Here is a 26,177-nt window from a genome sequence, read left to right on the forward strand (position 1 = left end):
CGGACGAGCAAGAAAGCCGGGGACGCCGGCGTTTTCCTGCGCGGCTGTTTGCGCATCTCTCCTCGGGGCCAGTGCCCGGCGCCGGGCAGGGCCAGGCTGGAGCCGTGTTTACGCGGGCACGGGTGCCTCCATCCCCCCTAACCCCACCTCCCCCAGCAGGGCCGGAGGCGAAGCGGGGCCGGGGCCTGCCCCGCCGGGGCGGCCCTTCTCGGCTCGGGGGCGGGCGGCGGCCCCAGCCCGCCGGCGGGCACCGGCCCCAGCCCGCCGAGCAGCGGCCCCGCCGCCGCCGGTGCCGGCTTTTTGGCATCCCTAATCGCGGCTGGCCCCTGTGATTGGCTGCGCGGCTCTGACCCCGCTCGGGCTCCCGGCTGGGCGGATAAAAGGGGCCTGAGCCGGGGGCTCCCAGGCATTCCCGGAGCGGGCACCAGGGACCGCTGGCCGCAGCATGACGGGCAAAGCGGGCGCGGCGCTGGCCCCCAGCCTGCCCGGTAAGCCCAAGCCCGACGGCGCGGCCGCCGCCCCCGCCGCCGCGCCGCCGCCGCCTCCGCCGCCCCCCGCGGCGGGGGCCAAGCCCAGCTCCGGGCCCACCCCTCCCCGCTGCACCGGCTTCGGCATCCAGGAGATCCTGGGCTTGAACAAGGAGCCGCCGTCGCACCCTCGGGCCGCCCTGGACTCGCTGCCCGCCGGGCACCTGCTGGCGGCCCGCTCCGTGCTCAGCCCCGCCGGGGTGGGCGGCGTGGGCATGGGGCTGCTGGGGGCCGGCGGCATCCCCGGCTTCTACACCCAGCCCACCTTCCTGGAGGTGCTCTCCGACCCCCAGAGCGTCCACCTGCAGCCCCTGGCCCGGGCCCCCGGGCAGCTGGACAGCAGCCAGACGGCCAGCTCAGGTAGGCACGTCCCCGGCCCCCGGGGACCCCGCCGCGCCCCGCCAGCGCCGCCGCCCGCCCCCGGCAGCCGCCGGCACCCCGCGCCCCGGCGGGAGGCCCCGTGCCGGGCGGCGGGAAGGCGATTTCGTTTCGGTCCCGAGGAGGAGGAGGAGGAGAAGGACGGGCGGGCAGCACCGCATCTCCCCCCCGTCCGGGGCTGCGGCCGCGGTGCGGTGGCGCGGCCGGGGTCGCCTGGTCCGGGGCTGCGCGGAGCCCCGGCGGAGCGGCCCCCCCGCCGCCCGGGCGGCCCCAACTCGTTGCCGGGGAATTAGGGGCCGCTCGGCATCCCTGTCCTAGACGGCAGCAGCCACCCGCAACCCCGCTCCCAGGCCGCCTCGGGTCCCCGCGGGACTGCAGGCAGCAGCGCCCGGTCCCGGCCCCGGGGGTAACCCCCACCCTCCTCCCGGGAGCGGCCGGAGCCGGCCGGAGCGGCGCGGTGCCCGGCCCGGGCGGTGCCCGCAGCACGGCCCGCCGGGCAGCGCGGCGCCGGGGCCGGGCGGGTGGCGAGGCGACGCGGGCAGGAGCGGGGCCGGAGCGCGGCCGGGTGGCGGGGCCAGCCCCCGCCGCCGCGGGGCACAGCGGCGCGCATCGAAATGCGGGTCCCGGTTCCGTCTCCGGGCTGCTCCTGCGGGGCGAAGGCGGCGCCGCCCCGCCCTTAGCACCCCCCGGCCCGGGCACCCCTGGGGAGCGGGGGGCCGCGGGCAGGCACCAGCTCTTCCCGGGATTTTTTTTTTTTTTCCCCTGGTAGCTCCATAAACCTCTATTTTTTTCCTCCCCGCTCCGGTGTTTCTGCGGGGAAGCCCGGGATCCCCGGTCTGGGGCAGGCGGCCGCAGGTGCCCGGCCGCGGGGAGGGGGCTGCAGCTCCCCCGTTTTCCTACGGTTTTGTTGAGCCTGCCGGGCTCCGCATTTTAGCAGCGCGACAACAGCAGCCCCAGGAAACGATTCCGGGGGCGAGAGGGGAGAGCGAGAGCCCGGTCCCGGCCCGGAGCCTTCCCTGGCGGGGGTGGATCGCCCCGAGCCGCTCGGGCCGGGCCCGGGGCCGGGGCCAGGACCGGGAGCAGCGCTGGGGCCGCGCCGGGCTGGAGGGAGCGGCCAGCGGCGGGCCCCGTCCGCGGCGCGATCGCAACGAAACCTTCGGCCGGAGCCGCCGGAGGGAGCGGAGCCGCCGGGCCCGGCCCTGCCCGGGGGTCCCCGGCCGGGAGGGAGCCCCAGCCCACGGCCGCTGCCTGTCTCTCCGCAGATTCCGAGGATGTCTCCTCCAGCGACCGGAAAATGTCCAAATCCTCCCTAAACCAGAGCAAGAAACGAAAGAAGAGGCGGCACAGGTAAGCGAGCGGCCGCCACCCCGCCGGCTCCCGCCGCCCCCCTCCCCAGGGCACCGGGCACCGGCAGCGCCGAGCCCCGCCGCCCCGGCGGCCCCGAGCCGCTCCCGCCCCGCTCCGGCCCCCGGCACTGGCCGCTGGAGAGCCCCGCCGCCCCTGCGGCTTCTGCCCCGGGCCCTTTCCTTTTTTCTTTCTCCCCGTCCAAAATAAATCGGATTTGGGGACGTGCCTATAGGGAGCGGGGGGATTGGCCACGGGTGTCATTTTATTTATTTTTTCTGGCTGCGGATCTAGGTATCCCGAGCCGCAAACCCGAGCAGCCCCTAAGCATCTGGGCGGGATGCGGATCACCGGTGTTCAGGGGGAAAACAATCATCAACCTGTCCGAAACTGAAGCAGTTAAATAATCAAACCCGTTCCCTGCTCTGCATATAGCAATCTTAATATTGGCTATCAGCAAGGGACAATTTCTATCAATGATTTAAATATTTTATATACTTATAAATAAATGCTTTGCCAATAGATTAAATAGTTGGGAATCAGACACAGCCTGCAGAGAAGCTGAAGAAGGCTGGAGAATTGCCTAAGGAAACGAAGATCCACTTTGGGAGCTCCGGAGGGGGTTTGGTTTCCCCTCGGGAATGGTCAGGGGAATAGACTTTGCCTGACTTCTCCCACAGTTAAAATGGAGTTGGATTGTCTGCGCCTTATAGACAGAAACGAAAAATCCCGTGCTGGGTTCTGGCATTGCTGTGGCCGGAGAGTCAGGACAAAGGAAGGCCAGACACCATCCACCGAGGGTGATTTAGGAATAATTAAATCAATCCTGCCACGATGCAGGAAGGGTGGATTAAAAGATGCCCCAGTGAAAGCTTAGCAGGGTGCGGGGTGGAAGGAGACGGACTAGCCCAGGAGACGTCCTGCTATTCGTGCAACAGGAGGCTTGCTCTGGAGGGCTCATCCCAAACCCACGGTCCCTCCCCAGGCAGATGCTCCCAGTTCGGGTGCTCTGGAGTAAATACGGGTTCGTTTTCTTTGTGGACTGGACAGGGCTGGGTGAAAACACAGTAGGGGCTGGTGTACAGGTCAGGGTCTGGGTGGGAGAGAGGAAACGAAATTCGGATTTGTTTTATTTTCAGTTCTAAACAGCAACAAACCTGCAGCATTTAGCTGTAGTTGTATATTCTGTACTAAATGGTTAAGACCTCTAGTTGTACCAGGAACGGGCTGGGAGATGACAGGCCAATAGTTTGCAGATATCTGTAGGATAGAAATAGCAAAAGGGAGAGTGGGTTGTGTATTGCAAAAGAGACAGGGGCTACCCAGGCACGAGAGCTAAAAGGGGAAAACTTCAGCTGAATGTCAGGCAAAACCCTCCCGCCGGTGAGCCTTGCTGGGCTTCGGCGCTCTGGTCAGAGGAGGGTGGAGCGGAATGCTTGAAATCTAAACTGGATCAAAATTGGAATAATTTTTCCTGTGGTCCCAGAGAGAGAAAATACACGCGTTAATGTGCCTCTGCTGTCCCTAGAGTTCACAGATTTGTCGGAGCTGAAGGAAAACTGTTTGAAAAGAGAATGGATTTAGGAGTGAATTTAAAGAAGGATCTGATTGCAGGCAGGTCCCTTGCATTTGCATGCTGCTTTTGTTAGTAATGTTATCGATCTGGTGGAATCCTTTTCATTCTGAATAGCAGAGGATATTTCTGAGATTTTTCTGTTTATGCTCTCTGGAATTGTAGGGCTTTTCTGAAATTTGGATGTATTTTTGAAAAAGACTTTTTTTTTCCTCTTTCCTTCCCCCTTCTGGGAGCTACATGTTTCTTAGATTGATAATATATTTATACATTTACTTTGAACAAAGGCTGCAATTCGTTGGTTTTTTGTTTGGTTGGTTTGGGTTTTTTTGCCATTGGAGTGTTAGTTTTTATCGAAAATTGTGTTTTGTGTACCGGAGGGGGGTTGGAGGGTGGGAGTTTTAACCCTCGGGGGAGTGGAAGTGGTCCAAGACCTCTCATCCATCCCCTGGTGAAGGTCTTTCATCCGTCTCGGCTTTCCAGCTACTGATTTTTCAATCTGGTTGTCCCGAGCTGAGAACTGGCTGCGCAGAGGCAGGTTGGGCTGCTGCCCGCCCAGGGCGGTCCAGGAGGATTTCCAGAGGATAATGGGGTAATGCAAACTGGCAGGGAGCAGCTAATGGGATATCGGAGTGGAAGCAAGCAGGGTAAAGGCAGAGGAAGGGAGCTGGCCCTGGCTCTCGTAGGGAAGGACTGGTGAAAAGCAGTGGGGAGCAGAGTGGATAAAACCTTTGGAGGATTCAGCTGAGGACCGGGGCTCCAGGGGAGGATTATTTGCTCATGGAGATTGAAGAGGCTAAGGACCAGCAGCTGGGGAAGGGCTCAGCACCTCTCCAGATGGGGTGCTGAGGGGATGCCGCTTTATCTCAGCGTCACTACCAAAGGGTTAAAAAACCTCTGGATGCAAGAGGAGGAGGGGAGTGGTTTTAAGCCAGGCCAGGGGTGGGTGCGCTCTCCTGTCAGAGAGGGGGTGAGGGATAGGGACACCCGCAGGATCCTCACAACAGGCGGCAGGGTCTGAGATGTAAGAGCAGCTGCCATGGCTGTGTGCTCGCTGCTGGGGAGGGAGCGTCTCCAGAGGGAAGTCCCTAAAGGGAAGGTGATTTGTAACTGTTTAAAGCGCTGTCTTCTGGCATTTTCTGGTTCTCCTTTCACCCTGGCACTTGACCTTTCGTGCGCAGAAACACAGGAGATGGGGGAGCAAAGCTATGCGTTATCAGGTTACCCACGTTTCTGTAGCTTCTGTGTCCATTTCTCTGACTCTTCATGATCTTTGCTTCTTCTTCTTATGTTTTTTGATCAAAGAGTTTTACTCCCCTCAGGACAATCTTCACATCCTACCAACTGGAGGAGCTGGAAAAGGCCTTCAATGAGGCCCACTATCCTGACGTATATGCTAGAGAGATGTTGGCCATGAAAACAGAGTTGCCAGAAGACAGGATACAGGTAATCATATCTCTCGGACCCCCTTATCCTGCCCCCCTCAGCCGTGTTCATCCCTCCCTGAAGAAAAGGTAGCAGCATGGGAAGGCTGACATTGCTCTGAATAAACCTCCCCGGGCTGTCCGCTCCCCTGCTCTTGATGAGCAGGTAGCCAGATCAGCTGTTCTTGGCAGATTTGTGTTTGGTGTTTGTATATCAGCATGTGCTGTATGTGGCGTGTTGTACTGATGATTCGGGGTGTGTAGAACAGAGGGAATCCTAAATCATTGAAGAGGAACTGGTGTGCAAGGAAAGACCATAGCATTTCGAGGTCTCGGTGGTACAGGCAAGAAGAGAGCCTCTCGGAGACGGGGTCTGGGTGGGCAGCGTGGGAGGGAAAGAGCTCATCTCTGCTCCTTCGGGCGCAGGAGGATGCGCAGGGATGGCGCAGGCAGCTAGGACCACAGTGTGGGAATGATGAGTGAGTCCCAGTGAGGTGTTTGCACCGTCTCTGCACTTTCACTGCGTTTGCCTCCTCAAGTGAAGCTTCCCTGAAAGAGTCTGGGGATAATTTTTTGTTAATGATTTTTGATGTTTGGGGTTTAATTGCATGCCAGTCCTGTCGTGCCGCTGTGAGGAGGTAGAAGGAGGCTGTGTGGAGTATCACCTCTGTGTGGTGAATCCTCGGGCGGTCAGGAGCAGCCTGAGCCACAGGGCAGTGCCAGCACCAGCCTTTGGCGTGCATGGCAGCCAGCATGGAAGCAAACATTACAGCCCAAAAAGATGGAGAAGACTTAGAGCTGCTGTGTACGGTGTGGGAGGCACAATGTGCTTGGACAGACCAAACATGACATTCGCAAGGGTGGCTTCCAGCAGCTTCTGCTGCCTCCCTCCTCCCCATGCCCCACTCCCAGCAGGTTGCACAAGGCACAGGGCTGTAATGGCCAAGCCTTGAGCCCATTTTTGCTGGCGCAGGTGATGTTTCTTCGCTGGCTGGGGGTTAAAGTGGCCTGGTCCCGCACAGTGGCAGTGGCTGCCGCTGTGGCTGGTGCATAGCAGTTTCTACAAGAGGCATTGGTGTGAGTGCTATGTGGTGTTGGGAGGGTCTGGTTTCCCTGGTTCTTCCTTCTGCCCGGTCCCTCATGCATGCCCAGCACCCGCCGATCTGTTCCTTCAGCCTGTGCTCTTTCTTTGCTAAAGAGACAGCCCAGGAGACGGCTCCCTCATGGGTTTGGAAGGTAGCTCAGAGAGCACTTAGGAAGATAACACTGATGCTGGAAGCTGCTGAGGCATGACCCTGTGCAGGGACAGGGAGATCCTCCCAAACAAAAGCGCTGCACTTTTTCCCTCAGTCCTGAGCCCCCCTCACTGCCCTCATTCTTGTGCTCAATCAAGAGTGACGTTTTTATAAAAGCAAGTTGTGCTTCTTATCCCGTTGTGCTGGCAGGACTCCTGCTGACATAGCAGCTTGTAGATAACCTGCATGCTGACAGGATTTCCACTGGTCTTCAGAAATAACGGCCCATCATCTGAAATCCTACCTGCCGCATTAGGATTTTGCTCTAAGCAACAGGCCCTGATGCTTTGCCTGTAGAGAGAGTGAGCTAGATGGAGGGTCACTTCTCCACTTGTGACCCTGTAGGACATCAGGTCAAGAGGGGAGAGACCTGTTGGGAGTTTAGTGTTGCCTGTGCTCACCATCTGATGCTGGGCTGGAAGGAAGATCCTTTGATTTCTCATTTCCCTTTTCAAAGATGAGGTTCATCTAGTGGCACAGTATATGTTGAACTGCAAAGGCACCATTTCTCTGGCCAGAGCTGAGGGCCTTCCCTATGGGTGAGGTGGAAGGAGGTGTTATGGCAGTCAGTGCAGAGCTGGACACTGCAGGTACTGCTTCAGCATCTGGAGCACCCTTCTAGTGCTGAGACTCAGTGTTTTATCTGACTGGGAAGTGAAACAGTGGCTAACGTATCTTAGCTATGACTGACTTGCTGCCAGCATGTCATTCTGCAGCTGGCTCATGAACAACTGCCTACTCTTCCTGTACTGCAGAGTTTTTAAACCTAGGAGTGCTCCTTACTGTGACCCCTCTGCCCTAGAGATCGGGTTAGACTTGGACAGCAGAAGCACCTTGTGGTGTGGCTGTTCTGAACATCAAGTGTTGCTAATGGCACATGTATTCCAGGAGGAAGTGCTTGTGAGTAACACTTCTGCTCATCATGAAAGGGGAAATCATGAGGAACAGCAGAATTTCTGTGGCATCTGTTGTGTAAGAGCATGAGCACCCTGCCAGGGTGAGCATCAGGGTCACACAGAAGTCCCGAGCACTGCTGATCTTCCCAATGGATCAGCACCCAATTGTCCCTTACCAAGTATTCTGTTAAGTTTCCTTGTCCATACTTTTTTGTGTGTCACAAGCCGTGACAAGATGATTCCCAACCCTGGTCATGCTTCTTGATATTTCACCTCATGTTCCTTTTCAACTTTAGCCCCTTTTGTATGAGCCTTTCTTTCCCCCTTGTTATGATGTTCACACTCTTTAAATAAATCTAAGCTATTTCTTCTCCTGGTCGCTTTTAGTTTTCATCATCGCTTAAGCAAGCTGTGAAGATCTTTTCTTAAATCATTCTTCATAAATCACATGCTAGTCTCTTAATCATATGGTTTATTCTTCTGTGAAGCCCATCCTGCCTGTCAGTCTTCCTGGAGAGAGGGGACCACGTGCCTACAGCTGCACACCGGCTGTGTTCACCCCAGTCCAGCTGGACTTCTGAGTCCTTACAGAAAAAGCCTCAGATTAGCACTGGTCTACTTGCTTCCATATTTATTTCTTTCTATTTATCTAGTTCAGTCACTTCAAGTTTTTTTAGACAGATTTTTTTTATCCTCAGGATTTCCCCTTCAGTGTTCCGGGTTTCATACAGCATTTTATTAACTTTGAACAGCCCTACCAGCTCTGACACTGGCAGGAGGTGGATGTTAGAGAAGAGTATGAGAGCAGGGCAGCTGTTTAGTGATACTTACTGAGTACTTTGACAGCTTCCTGGGATTTTGAACACATGTAAATATCTTAATATCTCGCAGCAAGAAGTTCTGCAGTAGAACTGCACGAGTGGAGTGAAGTAAATCTATTAGCATCATTTAATGCCCCTTGGAAGAGACAGCTGACAATGAATCTTTATTCCCTTCTTCATAATATTTATAATTTCAAGTCATCATATTTTTTTGCCTTGCATGAGTTTCTAACTACTCAAGGGAGCTCTATATTTTTGCATTTTCATTGTAGCTTGCAGTTCCTCCCATCTTTCAACATTGCCCTGTCCCTCTTGTACGTCATTAATGAAAGTGTTTTCTAAGATTGTTGTGAGCATCACGTGCTGTGGACTTTCACAACATTTTATGTGGGTTCCCACTGGATCCACACCTAAGAGTGATATCTACCCCTTATTTTCATTCATGGAATTATTTCTCAGGAGGTAGTAGTCAAAGAGAAAGTAAATCACCTATGAAACTCAATATGAAAGTGAAATTCAAAGAGTGCAATTGAGGGAATGATATATAGGAACTGCTTGCATGTAAAATCTTCAGCAGAACACTACAAATAGCCATCAGAGGCCAAGAAAGTTATTGGTTTGAGAGAACATTGAATTCAGGAAAAAATATTCAAATCCTCCATTTAAAGAGAAGATGAACGTGCATTTTTTTTTCAAGGCAGCACTCTTTCACATTGCATGCATCTTCCTCCCATATTGAGCTGGCTGCTCCTGGAAGGAACATGAGCATCTTCCCGTTGGGCAACGTGGGAAAAGAATTTAATTTTCCTGGTGAGACACTTTGCACAACTCAGACCAGATGTCACTGTGGCCATTTTGCAAGATACTTGAAAAAGACTACGTTAATCAATGTATTTGAAAGAATATTCAGAAGAGTTGAAGTGCCGCTATTAGAATAAACGCAGACCATTCTGTAAAATCCAGGTGAGGTAAGTAGATTCCTGCAGGGAAGTATATCCTTAATAGACAACTTGAAGTATTCAAAATGGCCTCAAGCTGACAAGTATTCTGACACCTGACTTAAATCAGCGTGTTTCTCATAACAGATACTCTTAAATGTAATGTGTAGATTTTAGATAAGTTATCCCTATTGAATTTATTAATGTGTGACAGTTCCAAACTTTAAACACCAGTATCTACAATATTAAAGTTCAGTAACAGTTTGATTTGGGATTATTGAAATGACTGTGTGTGTTTGTCATTACAGTATGTCTCCTACTGATCAAACAAATCGATTAATCAGTTCAGTATTTCCAAAAAATAAGATCCTGACTGCCATTGTGGAGACACTAGATTCACCTTTTAAGGGAACTTATCAATTAAAAATGAGAATAAAAGTGCTAAAAATTGTCAGTTCTTGTTGTTAAATAATTGCATGGTAATTACGTGGATGAATAATTTTGGGACAAATAAAATTGCTCACGTAAGCAAAGGGAACCCCAAGGAGACGCTGGTGCCGTGTGTGAGGCGTGGGGGTTGTCTGTGTATCCAGCAAGCTTTGTCAGGCAGCTAAGAGGTCAATTTTGGCTAAAAACAAAACAAAACAAAGCCAACTAAAACTCTAATTGAAAATGTATTGTTTTAGCTGCTATCAGATTAACATATTTCAGTATCACTGTGTAGCCCTTTTAGGAATTGAATGGGGATGGAGGAATCAGGAGGGGGGAGGTCATTTGGAGGGAAGCATTCCTACCAAGTGAATTTTTCCAGAACAAGAGACTTACCTTGTTTCAGTTTTGCAAAAATGTTCTGTATTTAGAGGTGAATGTAATTTGGAAAGGCCTGAGGAACCTGTATTGCACTGAGCGGGAGCTCAGGAGTGAATCCACAGAGTCCCCTCAAGAAACACGATAGAAAGTGTGAAGGAAAAATTGGCTTTATGCAGCTTTAGCAGCCCTGGCTTCTCCCCCTCCTGCCAGCTTTTTTTGCTTGCTGCAGAGCATTGAATTGTAGTCCTAATCCCACGGTGTAAGTGTGGAAGGAGAATGATTGCTCCATGCAGTTGCTGACCTTTCCTGAATCTGTGCCTGGAATGGCCGCCAAGGGATTTCTTAGTGCTGCAGAAAGTAGTGGTGGTGGTGGTGGTTTTTCCTAAGCTTATGCTTGTCACTATTACTGTCAGTAAGTGAGGACCTGTCCTTGCTATAACTTTGGGGGAGTCACACACTTAGAAGAGGGAAGGGCCAGCACGAGGCACAGTGCCAGTGGGTTCCCACCCATATCTCTATGCAGCACGTTCACAGAGGTAATGTAGCCGGAGGGAAATTACCAGAGCAATTAGGGTGGTTGGGGGTAGATTACCAAGGTGATGGAGAAGCTGAAAGTGTTGCTGCTGTGTGAGCCAACCATTTAAATATCTGAATTTTTTTAAGAACCCTGCAAGCCCTGCAAGAAGTTAATCATGAAATAGAGCTGAGCAGCTAGTGCTGGCTACCTTTGCCAATAATTCCTGAGCACTGGGGCAAGCCACAGCAGTGTGATACCAGATAAGTGTCATTAACTTCCCCTATGCTTTTAGAAATGTAGGAAGTGTACAAGTGAGAGTAATAAAACTAATCAAACTTACTGGCTTGGTGAGAATATTATTATGAGTGTTTCTCGTGGCGTATGGTGCATCTCTGCCTCCCTGTCTTTAATTGGTATGTGAGGAGTTCATCCACTTTGCTGCCTCTTCAATAACATGCTTGTTTAGTTGATCTAAATTCATATTAATTTCCATTTTTCAATTAAGAGTTGTTTAATTTGGCCCTTTCTGTAATGGAGTGTTTTCATTACCCTTTATCTATGGCCTGTTTTCAGTCCATGTGCTAGAACTTCGTTTACAAGTTAATTACCAGAGCTGCAAACAGAGGGGCTGGGTGATGGGCAAGAGCAGGGGCCCAGGCAAGCCTTCCCAAAGGGATTACTGTCTGAAAAGTCTTACACCGCATGTCTTTGGACAGAGGAAGAAAATGTGGCAGGAGACAGGAAGGAAAATGGAGGGCCCGGAAGATCTCTTCAGATTACGGTGAAGTTGGGACTCTCCTGCTTGTTGCTAGGCCATGCAGATTACCTGCCCAGCTTGTGGGATTTACCCTGGTACAGCTGGGGCTGTAGGTGCAGTTTAAAAGGTGTTTTTTAGTGCAGAGATGGAGGTATAGAGGTATACCGGGTGCCTTTTTATCCATCTGTGTGCAGTCCCTGAGCTGCTTCAGCTACTGGCCAATTTTCTAAATGGGACAGAAAAACAAATAAAACCAAGCTTGCCTGTCCTTGCCTTCTGCTCTGTTCCTTGCAAGATGTTTATGGCTGTCACAGCATAAGGGACTGTGATTTCAGTGTGCTCCTCCACAGTATCGGGAGGGGAATGGGGCTTTGCAGTGACAGCTCCTTCCTTGTTCTCTCCATGGTTTGGAGACACCATCAGCAAGGGTCAGATACCTTCAAGTGTTGGGGCACTTAAGCTCCCTGCGAGAGGAAAGACAGGCAGGCAACAAAATATGCTGTAGCCCATTGCTGTGGAGTGCTTTGGCAAAGACTTTTCCCATCACGGCCAGGAGAATGAGGAATGGCTCTGCAGGCTTAATGCCAGGCTGTGACAACTCTTCCCTGCATTTATCCCCCTGTTTTCTTAACAACAGTAGGTTAAGGGTAGCACTTCTCCGAGTTAGCTTAGGCACTGTGGTTCCTTGATCACTGAAGCTCTTCTGGAAATGCTACCCTAAATACCAGTGCTGGGAACATTTGCATTCACTCCTCCTTTTAATGATGGACTTCCTTTTCTCTCTTCTGATACCACTGCAGTTTTTCACAACTGATTTTTAAAATAATAATTGGGCAGCCCAGCAAGTTCAATAGTTAATTCCCCTCCAGCCTTAGGATGCCTGGCAGAGGAACCAGCTGGTGGTTGTGTATTCAGGTTTTCCTTTAATGACCCTTTATTATAAAGTTTTCCTCCTTTCCTGACTTTGAATAGAGATTTTTTTAACAGTTCAATAACACAGGCACTTTAGAGACACAGTTAATTTACTCTCCCCTTTATTTCTTAATGGATCTATTTTTCTCTATAGTGTTTATCTTTTACCCTGATAGATCTCAACAAGTTCTTCTGATTCTTCTCTGGCAGCATGAACCTCCTCTGCCTTTTCATTGCCCTTCTTTGAGGGTGTTCTGCGAGCCAGGTTTTGCCCAGGCCTGTGCACTGTTGAGAAGTCTAGCCCTCACCAGTCATACAGATGGCCCTCATCTCCACATGTGTGAGGCTGGCAGGTCCTTCTGTGGAGCAGAAAAGAGGAACTGAGTTGGAGAAGAAACTGTTGCTACAATACCCTGCAGCAAAGGTGGCTTCCCAAGACCACCTTCATCAGAAGCTGCAAGAAAGCATTAGGTGCTCTTCTGTCTACTCAGTGGCATTGCCCTGGGAGCAGCAAGAGGTGTTCAGTTTAGGACCTGCCTGGTGTGAGAAGCAGTTTGCTCCCTACTTTCTGTTCCAGTGGGTTTCTGTTAGGCTCCCAACTGTCTGAGCAAAGGCAGAGCTGAAACTTCAGTTGGTAGTTATTTGAGCTTTCAGCTGTGGCTTTCTCTCCAAATTCATAGCAAGGAAATGCAAGTGAAGCAGTGCTTATACCTGGTCACCTTCCTGTGACTTGTATAAAGGCCCATGGCACGCATGTTGCACATTTGTAAACACGGGGATTATGTCCTCTCCATGGTCTCGAAGTAGCCTGCTGACTGACTCCTGCCTGGCTGTTGGAGCTGACCTGCTGCAGTGTGGATAAGCAGCAGCACTTTGCCAGGCTGGGTTAGCCCCTACCCATGTTGTTCAGCCAGGGCAGTGCAGCCAGGCTGCCCAACCATGCCTCTGGGAAGCTCTGGCTCACCTCCAGCTGCAGGGTCCCCAGGGTATGCCACTGGGGGAAGTACCTTCTCATCCATGCTATCCTTTCCTCTCTAAAGGCACTGCTTGGCTCACCCAGAGGGAGGCTGAACTGTGAGTCTTGTTGGGAAACAACTCCTTGGAAGGATCTAGCCAACCCATCCATGTAAATGTGCATGATGAGTATCTGTGCCAGTCACTGCTTTTAGCCAGACGTGCCGGTGATGTCCGTTCCAAGATAACTTGTTTTATGTACATCAGGTGTTTCTGACATCTCTAGGTCCCTTTGTATCTTGGCTTCACTGCCACCCTTCCAACTCAGAGTCCTCCATGACTGTCACTACAGCACCCCATCATTTGTTAGTTGATTGGATCAACTTGTTGAGCTTATATGATGACCATGACTGAGATCAAGGCTTCAGTGGCTAAGTGAACTTTCTCCTTTTGGTTGTCAGTCCAAGTTGCTGCATGGAAACTTATTACAACATGTTACAACATTTTACAATACATAACACATTTCCATAGCTAATGCTTCAATGCACCAAGAGTTTCTGTGCATTGGTGAGCCCACGCTGTAGCCCTCAGGGGGGACTTTGCGGGCTGTCCCCATGCACGCAGGGATGGGCTTGAGCCTTATCTCGAGAAACGGCAGGCACCAGGTAGTGCTGCAGACACCATCTCCTGCTGCTGCACAGCCTCTGGCTCCTATGTTTTTTTCTGGAGAAGGCCAGAGCCCACCTTTACTCTTTGCTCTGTGTGTACTGATAAAGGAAAGGACAACATGCAGCAGCTGCTGGCATGCAAGGGGCAGCCCCAGAGCACAGGCAGTGCTCTGCAGCCTCTGAGGAAGGCTGGCTTCCTCAGCTCTGATTTTAGTGCCCATTGAAAGTCATCATGAAGGGGATGTGACATTTCTCCTCTGACTGCCCTGGCTCGCCTTGCTCTAACATGAAGGTGATGCTATGGTGTGTCCCTGCATTGCATATGGATGTTTATGAAGACCTGTGCTAAGTTTCCTCTGTGCCAGAGGACCTGCAGACCAGTGTTAGTGGGGGAAAAGGAGGCAAAATGAAATTATACAGGTAGGATAGCAACTTGGTTAACGGAGCCAGGCACTGTGAGCACCCAAAGGATGGATGTGCAGTATCACCCTTTGTGACGATGACAGATGTCTCCCTGGGTTTGTGTGGACTAGGATGATGGGTGCATTATTGCCAGCTTTTCTGTGACTATCATGCATCCACGACCCTGATGTTTTTCAATCAGCACGTTAGGAAAAGAGGAATTTGGGTGTTTATCTGCCATGTCCCACCATCTGGCAGCCTATATGGAGCTGTAGCTCCAGCTAAGCTCCTGGTCAGCTGGCATCATGGGCTGACCATCCCACCATCAGTGATGAAGGAGTTAGTATGTGAATTATTACAGGAGCTTGACCCCTACAAATCGATGGGTCCTGACGCCATCCACCCGAGGGTGTTGAGAGAGCTGGCTGATGTCATTGCGGGGCCACTTTCTGGGGGATGTCCCAGAGGACTGGAGGAAGGCAAATGTTACCCCTATCTACAAGAAGGGCTCAAGGGAGGATCTGGGTAATTGTAGGCCCATCAGTCTTACTTCAATCCCCAGGAAATTTATGGAACAGATCCTCCTGGGGGCCATCACAAGTCAAATGAAGCGCATGATTGGGAAAAGCCAACACGGCTTCACCACGGGCGGATCGTGCCTGACAAATCTGGTCGCCTTCTATGATAAAGTGACCTGCTCGGTTGACATGGGGCGAGTGGTCTACGTTGTCTACTTGGACTTCTCCAAGGCTTTCAGTATGGTTCCTCACGGCCTCCTCCTGGAGAAACTGATGCATTATGGCCTGGACAAGTGGTCTGTGCAGTGGGTGAGGAATTGGCTGACAGGCTGCACCCAAAGGGTGGTGGTAAATAGCTCTGTCTCAAACTGGCAACCCATCACAAGTGGGGTCCCCCAGGGATCGATATTGGGCCCAACGCTATTCAATATCTTCATAAGTGATCTGGATGATGGGATCAAGTGTACCCTGATGAAGTTTGCTGATGACACCAAACTGAGTGTGGAAGTAGACACTCAGGAAGGGAGAGCCATCCTGCAGGAAGATCTGGATAGGCTGAAAGAGTGGGCTAACAAGAACCTTAGGAAGTTTAACAAGGACAAGTGTTAAGGTCTTGCACCTAGGAAAACATAATCCAGGAGTGCAGCTCAGACTGGGATCCACCTGGCTGGAGAGCAGCTCCGTGGAGAGGGACCTGGGGGTCCTGGTGGACAGGAAGCTCAACATGAGTGAACAGTGTGCTGCTGCGGCCAAGAAGGCCGATAGGATGCTGGGCTGCATCAAAAAGGGCATCACCAGCAGAGGTAAAGAAGTCATTATCCCTCTCTACTCAGCGCTTGTCAGGCCACACCTGGAATATTGTGTACAGTTCTGGTCCCCGTGACACAAAAAAGATGTGGACAGGCTGGAGGGGGTCCAGAGAAGGGCCACCAAGATGATCAAGGGTCTGGGAAGCCTGCCATTTGAGGACAGGCTGAGAGAGCTGGGCTTCTTCAGCCTTGAGAAAATGAGGCTTAGAGGTGATCTCATCACCATGTACCAGTACTTAAAGGGGAGCTACAAAGAAGATGGAGACTCCCTTTTTACAAGGAGTCACATGGTGAGGGCAAGGGGTAACGGGTACAAGTTACTCCCAGGGCAATTCTGATTGGACACGAGAGGTAAATTTTTCACAATGAGAACAGTCAATCATTGGAATAATGTCCCCAGGGAAATGGTTGACTCAGCTACGCTGAACACATTTAAGACTCAGCTGGACATGTGCTGGGCCATCTCATCTAGATTGTGCTAGAAAGGTTGGACCAGATGATCCTCGAGGTCCCTTCCAACCTGGTATTCTATGATCCTATGATTCTATGAAGTCAGTGTCTCAGGGATGCATTTGCTGCGCAGATGTGTTGCACAGATCGAGTGTGTGCTGAACCACTGATCTCACTATACCTACCATGCACATCATGTGTATGCTTGTTTTGCTTTGGGGCAGATGGGAGCCCTGCACCTGATGAAGTTCTCCACTTTTTGAAGATTACAACAAGTGAGAAAACGTGTCGCCAAATGAGATGGCAAGGCCAGGTGAAAACCCCAAATTTGCCAATGGGACACAGTTTAAGACATGTTCCCTGGTCAAGAAGGATTTTACAGCCTTGGCTGCATAAGTCAGATAAATTGGAACACGTAGCTATACTTGACCCACATAATGCTTTTAAGAGCAGGATTCAGAGGCAGGCCTGGCCTGCAGGACTGGTGGCATGGTGATAGCATGTACATTTTTGCTGGTTGCTGTATTGAGCCCGTATTCAATGTGTGCCCTGTGCTAGTTTAGCTTAGAGGAGACCCAAGCTTGGATGAACCATCATGTCTTTGCTCGAGAGGGATGAATACCATCTCACACCTCATCTCAGTACATCTGGTTGGACCTGTTAGTCAAGTGGGTTGGACACTACTCCAGCTATTACCGGGAAGGGCTTTTGCCATGCTGTGTACGGGAATTGCTCTTTCTAACGTGAGCTCAGAAAGCTCTTTCCCAGTGTTTAGTAAGAGGAGGGGTGATGAGTCCTGTGATCAGCCATGCAGCCCATGTGCCACCTTTACTGCTTTCATTTAACTTCATACCCACTTTACACCAGCCATAGAAAGTGATGTCACCATAAACAGTGCCAATAATTTTGATATTACATTTGAAAAGACAGCAATAAACCATTTCCAGGCTTACAGAAGTGGTGCAGCCTCCACCAGCAGCCTGGGGACAGGAAGGTTTCCTGGGGTGATCGCTACAGGGGAGGGATTTGGGGAAGCCTCAGGACCCAGTCAGACCTTACACTCTTGTGGCTATTCATTATAAAGCCCCAGTGCCCGTGAGTGCAGATGGGGACGTGCTCCAAGGAAGATATGAGGCTGTTCTTTGCAGTGCTCACATCCTCAGCTTGAAACCAGCCAGGGCCACCAGCCCTGTCCAATAACGAGGGTGAGGACATTGCTGTTTTTTCAGAGGAGGTTTTCATTTTGACTACTCTCACTATAAAGTCTTGGGTTGGAAGGTAGACAGGGAGATGTGTAGCTGTCGGGAGGAACTGAGTGCTGAGATGGCAGCAGGGCCCTGGCCGTGGAGGTGAGCTGAAGATGTTCTCTGGTCTGCAGCTGGACCCACCAAAGGGCTTCAAGTGGGGAAGTGACATATATGCCGCTGGGCATGATTTTAGGAGCAGTGGTTTGCTGTGAGAGGCATAGTGGGCCTGATCAGGTTTTTCTAGTCCCGAAGAGGGGAAACCAGTATGCAGGCAGAGATGTGAAAAGCTTGCACTGAGAAACAGAGCTTCTCTGTGCCAATGCTTTGCTGTGCCTACAGTGAGGTGACAGGATCAGTCCAGAGCAGCGTGGTGGGGAAAGTGACATAAGCAACTACAGGGTGTTGGTGTAGATGTCTGGATGTTTCCCACAGCAGTACGTGCCACAGAGGGAAGAGATCTGGTGGGTGAACATGAGAAGTTCAGCTTCTGCATGGTTCAGCCTGAGATGGCTGGATCCCCGGGAGAAGAGCATGGTGCTGGATGGACACGAGTGTGTTGGGTCAGAAAGCCATCAGCACCATCACATCAGGTGGGACCATGACAGCAGATTACAACCCAATCCAATGTCACAGGAGAAGTCTAGAAAGCTCCCAGGCTGCCTGGCTGGGCAGGACAGGGTTTCTCTGCTGTGTCCTCACTTGAAGAACTCAGTATCAGAAATGGCTTCTTTGCAGGGATTGTGTAGAGCCACAGTTCAGCCCCCCAAAGCTGAAGGTTTATACCAGGGGAATTGTCAGAGAGCAAAGAAGATATGCCTGTTAGTCCATGGGCAGGGGAGATGCTCTCAGCATTGCTGCTGGGGGGACTTGGGATTTTGTCCCTTGCCTTACTTGCTGGTTTGCCAACAGCCATGTGTGGCTGCTGCCCACAGCCTGGCAAAGCTATGTGAGTGCTGGTGTGCCTGTGTGTCTGTGGCTGTGTGTTTGTGCGTCTGTGCATGTGTGGACGTGCATTTGCTTGTGGCCATCTAGTGGACATTTCAGCATGCACTGCTTTGGGCTGGGACCATCTTGTGCTCCATAAAGCTTGTTACTTGAAAGACCCCTGTTGAAATGCTATGTCAAAGGCAGTACGTGAGATTTGGTGAAGCAAAAATTCCCCATGATCTAGCCTGGGCTTTTCCTTGAAGAGATGAGGAATGCTTGGGCAGGGAAAATAACATTTTTTTATTAGAAAGACAAAAAAGGCCACTACCAATTCTCCTGTCTGTGTGCCCCAGCTTGGAAAGTAGCAGCCAAGAAAATGAGTGTAACCAGTGAAAATTTTAGGTTGAAACAATACAGAAACAATAACAGCCTAGTTAGAAACAATAGACTAGAAACAATAGAAATAATAACACAGTAACACCCTGGATCCCTTAAAATATCCCTTTGCTAATTCAGATTCTTGGCTCATGGCCAACCCCAGGGAGATTTCTCACTTTAGCAAACAATGTTTCAGGAGCTGATTAGGTAAACAAACTAACTAATATGATGAATGCAGATAACAAGGACACATTGAGTCTCACGTCCCTTTGCAAAATGAGAGATTCCTCCTACTACAATTTGCCCTTCTGCATCATCAATAATCTGAAGAAGTATCAGTCATCATTTGTGATTCAGAGGAGGAAACTGGCAAGAATAACCTTGCCAGTCTTGATTCCAAAAGGCTGCAACCCTACGGTCGAGCACAGAGTGCCTCAACTTTTACTGCTTTGGGCAGTGGGCACTGACGGTGAGAATTAGATGATGGTTAAGGTTAGAAACATCCCTGTTTATAAGGCTTTGCAATGCTGCTGATTTCAGTAAGGGGGCCTCAGAAGAACAGGCAGGTGGAACAAGGATCCAGGAGATGACACTGAAGGTGCTGGCATTTGCTGCTGTCTTGGTTCATAGGCTGTGGCTGCTCTTGGAGGAGACAGTGTCAGTGTGATGTGCCCAGTGGGGTTAGAGAGTGTGTGATGCTCAGCTCTGACCAAATGATAGGGATTGAGTTGATGGGCAGATCCTCTCTGAGTGAGGTGTTACGTTACCACCCTCTATTTGCCTGCTTTGTATTGAGACCAGGTTTTGCAAGGTGATGGGTTTTGATCTTGCAGCTTTTCTATGCCTAGAGGACCAAAACCCATGGATAGAGAAGAGCCTGCAGTTTCTGCAGGGTGTGCAGGCATAACCCAGCTTGCAGCATGCAGTGTGTGGTGAGCATCATCTTACCCTGCTGCCTGGTGCACGGAGGCTGTCTGGCAGCCTTGTCAGAGCATGCTTGGCTGCTGCCCCCAGCTTGGCCATGGCAGTGACCACCCCAGATCCAGCCCTTGGTATGTCAAGGGCAGCACTTGCGGAGCCTCAGGAGCAGCCCAGGAGAGGGCTTTGGGCTGCTAAACAGCAAACATGCATGCATGGGCTGAACTTAGATGCTAACACATCTGGGGGATAGCAAGACAGACCTGTCCTCTCTACTCTTGTCCATTTTTTGAGGCTAGGATTCCTGGAACAAGCTTCCCGTGTTTCACAGAGGGTGCTCGTGTGATAATAAAAAGCTGTAAATCACCTTAAGATGTAGCACATTGGTCGAAAAGACACCTCTGCACATCAGATTGTGATAGTTTCGCACAAACATCTGACGTGCTTCAGTCTAAAATTAATCAGGGGTTTTCACCACTTCTTGTGAAGTGTGGGAGCACAAACACAATCTTTTCACCATACCCTGGGCTGTGCAATGGAGAACCAGATGAAAGCAAGTGAGAAGGAAGGTGCGTGGTACACAGCCATGTCAATAAGGCATTTCACAAAGCTGAGCTGATCCACATGATGGGAAGGGGCAAGGGGAAGTGTGGACAAACCTAAACATTGCTTGAAGCTGACTGAATTTTAGAGAGCTGGAGAAATTGTAGAGTAGATATCTCCAAGCAAAGACAACAAGCAGCCAAAGAAGACATGGAATACTAAAACTGCAAGTAAGTGTAAAAGTGTAAGGGTGAAATACTCTTCAGGAAAAGTGAGGTGCCAATAATAAGTAACTGCTTATTTGGAAGTCATGGCTGATGTACCAACACAGCCAAAAATACCTCAGAATTACTAAAACTGGTGCGTAATTCAGCTCAGAATCAAAGCACAGGAAAATTTTCATAACACACCAGGAAATTTGAAGAAAGCAATGAGATCTTCTCACAGAAGAAAGTCCCACTGATGGGGCCATCTGAACAAGGACAAAATCCTGAGAACGGGCCACGGACAATAATTCTGCTGATCTGAAATGGCGTGGGTGCTGCCAGTGCCGTGCTGGAGCTCTTCCTTCTGTGCTCCTCGGGACGGGCTTGTGGCGGAGGTGCTGGGCTGGGGTTTGATCCCAGCAAAATTCAGCATCGAGCACCATTGGTTTCACTTGACTTCATGCCTGAGATGAAGATGTGTCTCCTGGTATTAAAGCAAGATGGTCAGTGCTCCTGATTTCTGTTCTGCTAGAAATTCTGGGATTTCAAAGTTTCCTTTTTCCTAGTCAAAACCAAGAGGAAATTACCACCAAATGACAAAAATTGGTTTGGGAAATCTCAGAATGATCTTACTGAGGTGTTATTGTCATTTTGATTTTCCCATTTAGCTTTAAAGCATAGATTTTTGCATGTCTTAGGTGGCCGAGATTAAAATACAGCATTCAGAAGAAAGCCATAGATAATTTTGATTACACTTCCACTGGCCGGACGCAGTTTTTCCTGTGCGATTGAATCAGCATTTTTTGATTGAAAATTTTCCACCAGCTCTAGTCAAAATTGGGCTGCCAGCTGGCAAAGCTTCTGCTGGCTCCAGCATTTGCATGGCCCTGCCATGAGAAAGGGGATACTCCAGGGCAGCAGGTTTAGTGGCAGCGGGTAGCGCTGGGGCAGGCTGAGACCTGGCCAGGGAGAAGGGCAGGGGAGCTTGAGGCATGGGGGAAGATGTTTGGGGCATCAAGGCAGGAGGAAGGGAAAAGGGAGAGGTGGAAAAAAGCACCTAGATAGAAGAGGATTGAGGAGAGTTTAAAAATTTGCCCACTTGGTACTTGGTGGAAAAACCTGTTCCTGGCTAAGATCCTAGGTGTGGCAACGGGTGATAAAAATAGCTGTGCAGAGCCGAGCCCTGCAAACCGCTCTGGGTACATGGAAAGGTGTCACTACAGCCCCAAACCAAGGCAGATTTGCAGGCACTGGCCCTTGGGTTTTGCAGGAATTTCTCCCTGAAGCCAAAGGAGATAGAGAGGAGCTCTGCGGTGAGGAACGTAACTGTACTAGTTTATCCAGGGCAGAACAGGCAGGATCCCTCTCCTGCCTTGGGTGGGTTGAGCTGCCCCCTCGCAGCATGGAGGTGTCGGGGGTGGCTGCCCTGCTGCCCTGGTCTGGTGGGTGAGAAGGAACCACAGGGGTTTGTGCTGAGGTTGGAGAGGGAGTGAGCCAGTCCCCTCCAGCTCTGCGCTCCGGGCTCTGGGAATGGGAGGAGCGCGTGGCCTGGAGAGAGGGACCCTGCCAGCATCCTGCTGACTGCACGGCTGAGCAAACCCCTGTGCCGCGCAGGCATGGAGGAGCGGGCAGAGAGAGGAAGCTGTGCACTCCCAAGGGTCCTTGCTCAGGCCCCGATGGATTCGCAGCCATTCATGGCCCAGGGGTTACATATCGGCAGTATGAAAGCGTAAATCAGACTGTTTGTCATGCAGAGGAGGTGATGTGTGGTGAAGCAGCCTGGCTGTAAAATCCCCTCTGACATGCACAGAGTGTCTTCTGCTGGGAGAAGCTGGGATCACAGCTGCTGGGACCACCACCCCACTCACCCCGCAGAGCTCCCTGGGGGGCCAGGCCGGCCGGACTCCCAGGAACGGCCAAGGCTGGCTGTCACCAGCGCTGGCAAGCCACCCGCCTACCCTGCAGCTCTGTCCCCGCAAGGCTTCGGTACTGGGCAGTTCCCCTCTGCACAGGTAGAAGAGGTGAGCTTGCCTTGCCAGCTGAGAGCAGGACATCACTCTGCAGCATCAGTCTCGTGGTCCCCACGGCAGAGCTGGGGGTCTGCCCCAGTCCCCCAGTGCTCCCCACTGCAGTCTGAGCTCCCCCACGGCTGCAGGTGGTGGGGACAAGAGAGGGTTAAGCTGTCAGCTCTGTAATGTTAAACAGGTGTCAAAGGCACCTCCATATATCTGCAGATTGAAATCAAATTCTTTGCAGTATAAAAAGATAAATTACCCAGGCGATTCCCGCCTCATCCCACTCATCAGGCCAGCGCCAGACGGCAAGCAATTTTTTTTTTTAATGTGCTAACGACCTAATCAAGCAATCAAGTCGGAGAAGATTGCGGAGTGACCCCGAGCATCCATCTGCCAGCGAGACCCCGCCATTCATTTCCATTCTGCCGTGTACTTTCCGGAAAAGGGAGGGAAAAAAATAGAAAAGAAAAAAAAATCCTAAACAAATTAACACCCAATTTTCTGTGAGTCTAATTAGTTAAATGAGGAGGTGTTTGGGGTGTCCACGGGGAGGGAGGGGCTGTCTCTCGGAGAGGGGCCTGGTAACTCCATGGCATTAATTAGCGCAGGTCAATGGCGTGGTTCCCTGGGGACCAGCTGCTTTAATTTCCCGTGATATTTCAGTGCCTGAGGCCCATCGATTCAAACTGAAATTAACTTATTTTTCAATCAGGCCTGGGCTGCCCCTGGGGCTGACTCTTCCTTTGCCTCCTTCTGAATAGACCTCGAGCAATTTTTCATCTAAAGCTGATGCCTCTGCTCGGAGGGAAGGGAGGGGAGCCAGGGAGGGAGGAGGGCAAGGGAGACAAGAGGAATGGAAATCGGAGAGAGCGCTAATAGATTTCTGTGAGCATCCCCCCCCCCGCCATCGCCACCCGCCTCTCTGCTGGCTGCCCCCCAGGTCACAGCTCAGAGATTATTCTGCCAATTTTCTGAGAAGATGAGGGGCTTTTCAAACTGGGAATTCAGGGCGAAGCGCACAGATCAGCTTCCCCCTTCTCCCGCCTCTCCCGAGCATCCGCCCCCGTCCCAGCCCTCCCTGCAGGCACTGCTGCCCGCAGCCCCGCGCTGCAGCTCAGACACCCCGTAAATAATGAAGGAAAATCCCAGGCACGGGAGCCAAAAGCCACTAGAAAAAGATGCCACGATGGCAAATTAATTACATCCTGCAGAGAGGGATGGGACCTGTTCTCATGCTTGGCCCTTGCTGCTCCTGCAAGGGAGGGAGGGAGAGATACCCGGCGGCTGCTGCATGGGGGAAGAGGTGGCAGTGCTTTCGGGATGAGCATCCACGAGTCTGCCTTCATCCCACTGCACGAGCACACGTGTTCCCATGCAAGAAGGGGACTGACACACCTTCTCCCCCCAAAAAAAACATGTCCCTCCTTGTTGCCCACCCCAGGTTTGGTTCCAGAACCGCCGGGCCAAATGGCGGAAGAGGGAGAAGTGCTGGGGCAGGAGCAGCGTGATGGCTGAGTACGGGCTGTACGGTGCCATGGTGCGTCACTCCATCCCGCTGCCTGAATCCATCCTCAAGTCTGCCAAGGATGGCATCATGGAGTCCTGCGCCCCTTGGCTCCTAGGTAAGAGAGCAGCCGCCTTCATGGGGGATGGCAAGTGGGTTGAGATGAAGTGGGAGGATATAAGGAAGAAACCGGAGCTGTGTCAAAAGCACGGTTGGAGGGTGGCGGGGTGAGGTCCCCCTGCCCCGCTGCCCTCTACCCCCCTGTCCCCCAACAGCCCTCGTCAATAGGGTCTGACTGCTCATCCCAAATCCCTGCTGGTCCTTGGATCCTGACCTGCAGGATCTGGCCAGGGCAGGAATTTGCCCCCCATGCTCAGGCTGGTGTTAGCCTTTGATTCCCATGGCACAAGCATCCCTTGTGCCCAAGGTAGGAGGTCATCCTGGTCTGACTCCCCCAGCCCCATGATGCTGTGTGGGGTGCCGGGACCCCCAAATGTGCTCTCCTTGCCCCAAGTCCCAGGGGGAACAGGCTGCTGCCTCCTCCTGCTCTCGGCATCTAGGGGAGCTGCATTTCTGCCTGGTTTTGCTTGGTTTTCTGTGCAGACACGGAGGTAGCAGCCACCCTGCCGTGCTCCTGCTGTTTGCTTCCCGCTTTCTGACCTTTCAGGCTGGTTCCGCCCCAAAACCAGTGTCTAGCATCTTGATGACAGGCTGTCCTGTCCTTCTATCTGTGTGAAACTGAGAGAGGCAGAGGGGTGGGTCGTGTGAAGAGCAGGTTGATACAGGAATAGGCAATGGGGGAGCTCCCTCCCAGCCTCGGTGAAACTCAGGCAACTGTGTTGCTGTCTGAGACCCTCGTCCCCATGCGGGGACAAGTCAGCTTTAGGTTCACAGAGTGAAATGAAGGGGAGAGTAATTGTAGACCTTTGGGGGCAGCCCCGAGGCCATGGATGCCGGGGCCGGGCTGCCCCAGCAGGCAGCTGCCTTGCCTGGGCTGCCCTCGCACGGGGGCCAGAGCGAGCAGCTTGCCGTGACTGCTGCGTGAAGTGAGGGTTTCTGCTTTTCCTTAATTCTGGCCTCTCTTTATCTTTGCTGTTTTCAGTTCAAGATGGCTTTCCCATGCCCAGGCGCTTTTCTAAACCCGAATACCAACAATTCTTTTTAGGGATGCACAAAAAGTCTCTGGAGGCAGCGGCTGAGGCGGGGAGGAAGACTGAGGTGGAGCGCCAGGCCCTGCCCAAGCTTGACAAGGGTGACAAGGAAGAGAGGGGCCCGGATCCCAAACCCACCATTTCCCAGGAGGAACTGAGAGAAAACAGCATTGCCGCCCTCAGGGCCAAAGCTCAGGAGCACAGCACCAAAGTCCTGGGGACCATTGCCGGGGACACCCCAGCCCCGGGCAGGAAGCCGGAGACAGGGGAGGAGGCGGCAGTGGTGGAGGATGAGAGACAGACAGAGAAGTTGAACTCGTCGCAGAAGGAGGAGAAGCTGATCTAGGGGGGGGAAGAGGCAGCAGAAGCCAGCCCCAACAGACACTGTCCTCTGGGGACCGCGTTCCCCCTTGGATTGCCAGGCCCCCTTGGCCGCCCCTGCCCGGGGAGCGGGGCCCCGGTCTCTGTGTTTGGGGCTGCCTGGCAGGGGTGCCTCCCGCCTGCTCCCCTCGAGCGTACCCCTGCCCCTCGCTCCTCTGCCCTGCTGGGCCTTCCCCACAACTCCCCCCTTTCCTTTTGGGGGACCGGGAAGTGTCCCATCATCATCGCCACCCGAGAGGACACCGAGGCTCTGGGTCCCTCCGGTCTCGTGACCAGCTCTGGGGCTCTCTCCCCCTGCTCCAGTCCCAGACCCTATCTGCCATCTTGGAGCAAGCCTGTCCCCTGCCGCCATGCCCCTGCTTGGTGCACGTCTCTCCCCAGTGCTGCCCGGGCCCGTTCCCCTGGTGCCCCATCCTGCCGTGCCCCAGGCAGACCCGCCACCTTCCCCTGGCCGTCACCTCTGCCTCTGGCCCAGGCTGCAGTGGGACAAGCCCATGGCAGTGTTTGCATGAAATGGCGACTCTCCGTCCAGGATGGTTTGCACCTTCCACCCATCTCTTCCCACCTGGCACTGGGGTCTGCCAGAAAGGGGCTCCAGCTTTAGAGCCGTTGGGTTTTGCTTCCATTTGGCAGGGAGAGGCAGGTTTAGCCCTTGGGCACAACACCCTGGTCCCACCTGGCACCTCAAGGTGACCCCAGCCCATGTCGCTGGCTCCCGCAGGGCTGGCCACCACAGCTGGGTCTGACTCAGCCCCAAAAGCCAAAGCCCTGCATCCCTGCGGAGGAGCCGAACGGTGAATTTATTTACTGAATACATTATTCCAGGCGAGACAACATCTGCCCGATGTATTTACTGAATAAAATTTGTCCACCTTGCCCTCTGAGTGTTAAAGGGAATGACAGCCATGCACATC

The 26,177-nt window shown here is 52.3% G+C and overlaps 1 protein-coding gene across 2 annotated transcripts; it reads left to right on the forward strand.

The window, feature by feature from the left end:
* Positions 1-445: 445 nt before the first annotated feature.
* VSX2 (visual system homeobox 2) lies at positions 446-25,228 on the forward strand. Of its 2 annotated transcripts, none has more exons than XM_087747161.1 (5): positions 446-887; positions 2,168-2,252; positions 5,145-5,268; positions 23,669-23,849; positions 24,834-25,228. In XM_087747161.1, the coding sequence occupies exons 1-5, from the start codon at positions 446-448 to the stop codon at positions 25,226-25,228; spliced, it is 1,227 nt and encodes a 408-aa protein (XP_087603287.1). The 2 variants fall into 2 exon arrangements, with proteins under 2 accessions (XP_087603287.1, XP_087603289.1); XM_087747163.1 differs by having other exon boundaries at positions 24,897-25,228.
* The last annotated feature ends 949 nt before the right edge of the window (positions 25,229-26,177 follow it).

This window comes from Nipponia nippon, unplaced genomic scaffold (assembly GCF_047370975.1).
Source record: "Nipponia nippon isolate SJK-2023a ecotype South Korea unplaced genomic scaffold, ASM4737097v1 scaffold_11, whole genome shotgun sequence".
NCBI classification, from domain to species: Eukaryota; Metazoa; Chordata; class Aves; order Pelecaniformes; family Threskiornithidae; genus Nipponia; species Nipponia nippon.

Excerpts from the sequence above, each read along its gene's own strand:
- VSX2 (XM_087747161.1), top strand. The coding sequence starts at position 446 with ATGACGGGCAAAGCGGGCGCGGCGCTGGCCCCCAGCCTGCCCGGTAAG. Across the intron at positions 888-2,167 it reads CAGCCAGACGGCCAGCTCAG|ATTCCGAGGATGTCTCCTCC; the intron begins GTAGGCACGTCC and ends GTCTCTCCGCAG. Across the intron at positions 2,253-5,144 it reads CGAAAGAAGAGGCGGCACAG|GACAATCTTCACATCCTACC; the intron begins GTAAGCGAGCGG and ends TACTCCCCTCAG.